The 8,312-nt window shown below is 42.9% G+C and overlaps 1 protein-coding gene across 1 annotated transcript; it reads left to right on the top strand.

Annotated features, from left to right (window-relative positions):
* The first annotated feature begins 996 nt into the window (after window positions 1–996).
* On the top strand, window positions 997–7,869 carry ALG11 (ALG11 alpha-1,2-mannosyltransferase). Its single transcript, XM_081906324.1, has 4 exons — window positions 997–1,121; window positions 4,117–4,350; window positions 5,300–6,228; window positions 7,508–7,869. Exons 1-4 carry the CDS (start codon window positions 1,012–1,014, stop codon window positions 7,777–7,779), a joined length of 1,545 nt encoding a protein of 514 aa, XP_081762450.1. The 5' UTR covers window positions 997–1,011; the 3' UTR covers window positions 7,780–7,869.
* The last annotated feature ends 443 nt before the right edge of the window (window positions 7,870–8,312 follow it).

Raw genomic sequence — 8,312 nt, 5'->3', positions numbered from 1 at the left:
AGAGAACAGTAAGATAACAAGATTTCTCATAACAAAAAAAAAAAAAAAATTCCTTCCAGTAGCACCTTAAAGACCAACTAAGTTAGTTCTTGGTATGAGCTTTCGTGTGCATGCACACTTCTTCAGATACCAAGATTTCTCATGTGGGTTCAGTGGCGAAGCCTATAGATAAAGAACACAACGTCTCCTTGATCTTAGCCCCTGAGTCAGTATAGCAATCCCTGGCTCCAGTAGGAACCCTCCAATACCCAATTTCTTTGTGTCACATTTGTAAAAGTCCATTTCCAAATATAAAGCCAACATATTTCACCCCTGATTACTTTCCCGGCTTTAAACCTACCCAGTTAAGTTTTAAGTGGAAGCTTTAACAGGTTTCAATCTAGACTTCCTTCCAAATGCACCTGGTATGGGGGGGGGGGAATTAGACGGGGGGAAAATTAATCCGATGTAAACATGCTTATTATAGAGCTCGCTCCATCGCCTCCAATGGCAGACTCAGCTCCCCGCCCTCCTAACATTACCCTTTAAATTTAAGCATCCTTCGCAGATTGGCGAATCAAAGCCAGCCATTGGCTGCCTTTCCTTCCGAGCTCTCATTGGCTCCTCGGCACGCTAGTAGGGAGCTCCGATTGGCCTCCTCTCGCCTTAACCTCCGGATGTCGTTGGAACTACAATTGCCGTCACCCCCGCCCGCCGGCCGCTTTCGCCGGGGCTGATGGGAATTGTAGTCTAATGGGGGAAAGCCCACCCGGCGCGGTTCTGCCTCACGCTCTAAAAAATGCCCTTAGAGCTATGAAAATGCAGATGCGCGCAGACAGAGATATATAGTTTCCATTAGAGCCATGAAATAAAATTAAACACCCGCATTTCATATGAATGTGGGCGTTTACGGGCGGAGATAAGACACTTCACCGTCCCTAAACTCCGCGTCTCTGCGGCGGGAACCTATTTGCCGCCGGGCATTAGCGAGCGGCGCTCACTTTAAATGGCCGTTGCTCCCTGAGGTAAAACATGAAGGACGACGGGATTGGGAGAGGCGGGGAGAAGGAGCACGACTTCCGGTTCCGGAAGCTGAGGGCGGCTTCCGCGATGGCGTCTTTCCCGGCCGGGCCGCTTCTCAGGTGCGAGCTGCTCTCTCTTTTCCCCTCTTCCCTCAGCCTCGGCGCGTCTCTGCTGCCGCTTCCCGAGGGACGAATGTCTGAGGGACATTTCTCCTGCCAAAGGCCCGAGGAGGGGGGCGGGAGGCGGAGAGCCAGTCGCTCGTCACCTGCGGCGGACTCTGCGGGGCGGGGAGGACGCCATGGCGACGCCTGAGGTATCGCGTTGGAAAGGGACCCTGAGGGTCATCTAGTCCAGCCCCCTGCAGTGCAGGAAAGCATCCATGGCAGGCGGCCATCCAACCTCTGCTTCAAAACCTTTATGAATGTTAAAATGATGTTGGATATGAAAATAATATGGCGTTAGTGATACAGTGTTAAAAAGTATGCAAAAGTGTAATAGAAAAAGGGTGAAAGACTAAAGTCATATTATGTCGAAAGTAAATAACATGCTAAAGGTGTTTAAATATAAGGAGGAAAGATTGGAGGCACAATAGAATTGATTTTAATAATTAGAAATGAGTTTCTAAAGAGGGTAAGGATTTACTGTATCTGATTGGACAAAGAGGAACACAAAAAAAGGAGGCGTGAGGAAGTCAAGATAGAAAGTTTTGTAAACATGAATTTAAAAACTGGAATTTTTATTTTGTTCCTTTTATCTGTTTTATGTGTGCTTGTGTTAGTGTGTGTTGGTATGTATTTTTGTGATGTTTTTTTCTCTCTTTGCAAAAACAAATATATATATATATTTTAAAAAAACAACCTCTGCTTCAAAACCTCCCAAGGGAGGAGAGGAAACAACTTGGGAAGGGGTCTGTCCCACTGCCCAGCAGTGTTTCCCCGAAACTAAGTCGCTAGGTCCCAAAGATGCGCTAGGTCTTATTTCCAGGGGATGTCTTCTTTATCCATGACCTATCGAGTTGGAAGCATAGCTGTCAACCTTACCTCTTTTTTTGCGGGAAATTCCCTTATTCCAGCGCTGCTTCCCGCTGCTATCCCGGATTGTTAGATACCCCGTAGACTGTCCCCGGGACAGGTGAGGCTGCTGATCCTTTATTTTCAGATCTGAAAGTTGACAGCTATGGTTGGAAGGGACCCTGAGCTAAAGCATCCATGGCAGGCGGCCATCCAACCTCTGCTTCAAAACCTCCCAAGGGAGGAGAGGCAACAACTTGCGAAGAGGTCTGTCCCACTGCCCAGCAGCTCTTACTGCCAGAAAGTTATTCCTGATGTTGAGTCGGAACATCTCCTTTCTTCTAACTGGAAGCCATTGGTCCTCCAGCAGAGCATAAAACAAGCTTGCTCCATCTTTCATGTGACAGCCCTTGAGATGTTTGAAGACGTCTATCCTATCTCCTCTTTCCCAGGAGAAACATACCCATCTCCCTCAACCATTCCTCATAAGGCTTGGTTTCCAGACCCCTTGATCCTGCTAGTTTCTGTTTGCCACTGACTTAGAGTCACAAGGCTCTGTTTACATTCCAGAGACAGTCCAGGCTGTTGGAAGTCTCACGGGAATGGGAGATGGATGTGATGTTACTGGTTTCCTGTTCCTTTGTTCCTTTGTTGTTCAGTTGCTCTCTGCTTTCATAGAGAGAGGATGTATATTTCTTTGCTGTCTGCGTAGTAAGAAATAAATAGCGATGTAGCCATAAATCTCATCACTTCTGCTGCTTTGATTCTCTGCTGAATGGGAATGTGCCTGAGGCCTCATCAAAGGCTCAGGTCGTTAATTATTCGTCGGAAGGGCAATTCCGGAGGAAGATGAGCTTTATCAGCTTGGCCAAGCAGAGATCCTGACAGATCCATCTTGGTCGATGACGTACCAGGAGAAAACAAAAAGGGACAATGGAAATGATACCAAGGAAGGGGTTCTTTAGTTTTATTCTTGTTGGCATCTGCCTGACTGACAGTCTGTGGAGGAACACACTTTTTGGGGGGGCAGGGTGAAGTTAAACCTTTGGAGAGTTACAGTGGCTGCTGTGGCTGTAGAAACTGATACGGGAGATACATGTTTTCTTGCAGCTGGGGCAGAGGAAAGGGGCCAGTGGAGCTGATGCAGATGCACCATGGCGTTTCTTCTCTCTGGGCTCCTCCAAGCGGTCATTCCTCCTTTGGTCACTGCTGTGGATACACAACCTGTCACTTGGCACTGTGGTCGTCTGCAAGGCATTTCCCACACAGCAGGGTTAAATTTGCCAGCTTTCGTGTTTTTACAACGCAGAGTTGTTCTGCCAAACAGTTTATACAATAATTATTAAAGTTAGGTACCACCCTTCACCTGTGGTTCACTGCAGAAAAATGCAAAATGAGAATACAAAATACATAATAAAGCAGGGGGGGGGGAACAAACCAGTAACCGCCCTCCCACACACATTTAAAAAGCCATAGAATGTTAATCCTGCAGGAGGTTAGACTAAAAAGCCTTTGGGGTTTCTTCCAACTCTGCAATATTATGATTCTCAGCCTTGTCCATCACTGCTGGGGGCTCGTCCTCTCTTCTTCATTTATGTCCAGTCCAGCCCTTCTTTCCCTTTTCTGGCCAATCCAGAGTTCCCTCTCCTTCCCAGCCAAGCCCATTCTTGCTCAAATCACTGTTCAGTTACCTGTGTCCATTATATACATCTGCACAATTCTGGATTTGGTTTCCCTGCTTTGTGTTAAGACTTTGCTTGCCATTCTGATGGGAATAGAAATCCCTTTGTCAAAATGAAGACTGATAAATTTCAGCTTGCTTGTTTCTTCTCTTATCCACCACCCACTTGATGTTTGATGGCAGGTGGGAGAGATTTCTGAGCCGAATGTAGCCAAAGCATGAATGGGAAGCAAAATACTTCGTACAGTTGCCAGGCTCCTCCATTTCCCTTCAGTCTGGGCTTCATCCATGTAGATAGGGTTGCCATAACAAAAAGAATTACCTGTTTTCATATGGAAACAAACATTGGCTCTCCTTGCTGAACTTCTTTATAGTTTCCAGAATTGTTGCTATAATTCCACTTCCCTCTCCTTCTCATTTCAGATTGCTGTACTCATTGGCTTTCCCTGCCTTGTTACTAAGTGGATTTTTATGTGTCTGTCTGCTCCTGTTCCTGTTTGGTTTACGACTATGGCTCCAGCAAAGGAAAAAACAACAAATTCCATCAGGGCGAGATGGAAAAAGGCCACTTGTGGTTGCATTTTTTCACCCATACTGCAATGCAGGGGGAGGAGGTGAGAGAGTATTGTGGTGTGCTATAAAAGCACTACAGAAAAAGTAAGTATGCATGTCACTTTTCGTACAGTGATGTTTGTTGATTGCATTAATCCCTCATTTCCTGAAAGCAATGTTTGCATTCACACATGCTAAACCATGGTTAACGCTGCCTTTACCAGTTCACTAATTAGGACTGATGGGAGTGGTAGCCCAAAACCTTTGGAGGACACCAGGTTCGCAAAGGCTGGTTTAACACTATATCGACAAGTTATAACAAGCAAACTTCAAATCATAGCTTATGAAGCTGGCATGTTAAACTACAACTGTTTGTTTAAAAGAAATATCCCAGGTGTGAACACAATACTAAGTTAGGATTCTTTAGAAGTGAAGCCATCAGAAGTCCTCTTCCCAGTTGCAGGGGAAAGCGGAGTGCATGAGCCTAAAACATAATTGGGTCCATCCATAGTAATAAACCATGGTTTAGTGTTTACATGTGCTTGTGGCCAATGAAAATGACAAGCTGGGTTGATAAGATGATACTCCTCAGTTAAAATCAGTTTTCCCTTGCGGTTACTGTTTGCTTTTCATTTTTTTATTTTCTTACACCTGTTTTGCATCTTTGGTCTGTTGTCCTTAAATATGCGTGTATATATATATATATATATATAATACTTGCTCACTAAACAGCAACAAGACTGCTTGGGTATTGTGCCGGCCTTATTTTTTATATCTATTTACAGCATATTTATACAACTCTTTTAAACATGTGTGCTTTATTTTATTTTTGACGTAGTCTCTTTTATTAATTGATTTTTAATTTCAAGTAACAAAGCGTATGCATCCAAGGAAAACAGAGCTTAGCAGTTGTACAGAAAAGATAGATAAATAGTGGCTGATGGTTGTAGTTTAAGACATTCCAAGAAAGGCAATCAAATTAAAGCGTCTTCCCATAAATGGACTCTTTTACTGAGTGTAAAATTAAGATGATAAATTACATTTCATTTTTCAGGTACAAGGATGTGTCCTATGTTGTCTACACTGGTGATGCTGGTGTCACAGCTGAAAATATCCTTGAAGGTGCTTACAGACGATTCAACATCAGATTAAATCAACCTGTGAAATTTGTGTTTTTGAGAAGGCGCTATCTTGTAGAAGCTTCCCTGTACCCACATTTTACACTGCTGGGTCAGAGCTTAGGATCTGTATTTCTTGGCTGGGAAGCTCTTGTGAACTGTGTTCCTGATGTCTACATTGACTCCATGGGTTATGCTTTCACACTTCCTCTTTTTAAATATTTAGGAGGTTGTCGGATAGGCTGTTACGTTCATTATCCTACAATCAGCACTGACATGCTTTCTGTGGTGAGGAATCAGAATGCTCGATTTAATAATGCAGCAATCATCACAAGAAATCCCCTACTGAGTAAATTGAAACTCACATATTATTATATTTTTGCTTCCATATATGGCTTAGTTGGTTCTTGCAGTGACATTGTCATGGTTAATTCTTCGTGGACTTTCAATCACATCCTTTCCCTTTGGAGGTGCAGTGACCGCACCAGTGTTGTGTATCCACCTTGTGACGTTCAGACATTCTTGGATATTCCTCTCCGCGAGGAAAAGAGCACTGTGGAGCAAACTATTGTTTCTGTAAGCCAGTTTAGGCCAGAGAAAGACCATCGCCTGCAGATCAGAGCCTTTGCTAAATTGCTGGAAAAGACTGCAGGGCAGGAGCTGCTGCCCAAACTCATTCTGATTGGTGGCTGTCGTAACCAAGAAGATGAGCAGCGTGTAAATGGACTTAAAAAGCTCTGTCAAGATTTGGGCATTGAAAAAAGGGTAGAATTCAAAGTCAACATTCCATTTGAAGAGCTAAAGCAACATCTGGCAGATGCCACCATTGGACTTCACACCATGTGGAATGAACACTTTGGGATTGGTAAGTGGAGCTATATATAGTCAGCTGTATCATTTCTTTAGCTCCTGGTGTTGAAACTCATGGCTAATTATGAGTTTATAAAGTGCTTTAGTGCTGTTTTCATCTGTTCTTCCATCAAACATACTGTGTTCAGCTACTTCCATATTGTGCATTCTTGGGAGCTGTAAATTTGGAAGGGATCCAATCTAGTATTATCTCTTTTCCTTATTGCACATCACACCCTAAAAAATATCCCAACATAATGCCTGACCAGCATATTGAATGCTAAACTTAATGGAGAGAAATTCTACAAACTCATTTGGCTGTTTGTTCCAGTGCTGAACTCTCACAGTTTAGATTACTTGGAAATGACTTTTATCTTTTCCCAGGTTACAAACATGGATTTTTCATCTACTTTTCCCCCTTCGTTGTAAGGGAAATCAGTTGCTCTCTTCCCCCTCCCTGTATCCCTTTCAAAAATTTAAACCTGTCAGCATAAGCTGTAAGTTCAAGAGGAATTCACTATCATCACTGAATGCAGATGCTGAGAGAAATGCTACTTACATGTCTAATCTTCTCAATGAGCCAGCCGAGGGAGATGTCACAAGTAGCCTCTTTTCCACAAAACTGTATGTGCACATCATGGTACGGTTTTGCATATCCCTGTAACAATCATTCTGACAGCCACTTTTGCTGAATCCTTCTTTGGGATCTATTTTGCTGTAGAAAGCAAACAGGTCACCATTTCCATTTTGTACACATTATGGTTTTGAACCAATGTCATAGCACTTCTTCTACCAAGAAATTGTGCTCTTAGCAGAAGGGGTTGGTGATTCCACTTCCTATACTATCTCATACTCCTGGAAAAGATTTTCAGGGACCCTCCCTTTGCAGTTCCCAAAATCTGCTTCCCCTCTGTTCTGTAACAGTGTGAGGAGTACCTTTTTCTATGAGTGGGATCTCAGGATCCAGCCTATTTTGTGTGGTGTAGTGGTAAAGAGTGGTGGACTTGTAATCTGGTGAACCGGGTTCACTTCCCCGCTCTTCCACATGCAGCTGCTGGGTGACCTCGGGCTAGTCACACTTCTCTGAAGTCTCTCAGCCTCACTCATCTCACAGAGTGTTTGTTGTGGGGGAGGAAGGGAAAGGAGATTGTTAGCCACTTTGAGACTCCTTAGGGTAGTGATAAAGCGGGTCATCAAATCCAAACTCTTCTTCTTCTTCATGCTTTTAGAGTGACACTGAAATCCTAATTAAGGTGAGAACTGTAATTAAAAATAGCTTGTTTTGTCTCATATAGGAATTGTTGAATGTATGGCAGCTGGCACAATTATCCTTGCTCACAATTCTGGAGGCCCCAAGCTGGATATTGTGGTGCCCTATGAAGGAAATATTACTGGATTTCTAGCAGAAAATGAAGACGACTATGCAGATACTATGGCCTATATATTTTCATTGCCTCCTACAAAAAGGCTGGAAATCAGACAAACTGCTCGTCAGTCAGTGAAGAGATTTGCAGAACAAGAATTTGAGGAAACATTCCTATTATCTGTGGAACAATTATTTAAATAAAATTTTGTACATAGATACCTGGACATAAGTCGTTGTGTATATACAGTTGCTGTATTTCTATTGTACAATAAAGGGTATCTTATTCCTGTATGACAGTCTGACAGAGTATGTTCCCAAACTTACATATAGACACAAGCAGATATGAAATGATACATAATATGCTTAAGGATCTAGTAGCTGGGCTGAATAATCATATTACAAAATATACACAGCAGCTTCCAGTGGTGACAACTCAGTCCTAGCTTCTTAAAAGAGCAAGCTGTTTAATCTTAAAATGAATTTGTGGCATCAAGTGTTGAATCTACATTTGTCTCAGATTATTTTCCCCCATAATTTATTTCTTAAAAGTTTCTTCCCATTTCAATGATCTGCTTGGCATAATAAATACAGAGTCATGAAAAGGCTGTCCTTGGAGGACTCAATTGATTCTGAACATCAACCAGAATTGTATGCTATCTGAAGTTGTGAAATAGTGTACAATGAAAATGATCCTGGAAAGTCAAATTATATATATAGTCTAGGCTCTACTTCAG

Source organism: Podarcis melisellensis (genome assembly GCF_964234715.1).
Source record: "Podarcis melisellensis genome assembly, chromosome: 3".
NCBI classification, from domain to species: Eukaryota; Metazoa; Chordata; class Lepidosauria; order Squamata; family Lacertidae; genus Podarcis; species Podarcis melisellensis.
This window is presented reverse-complemented; position numbering and strand designations above follow the sequence as displayed.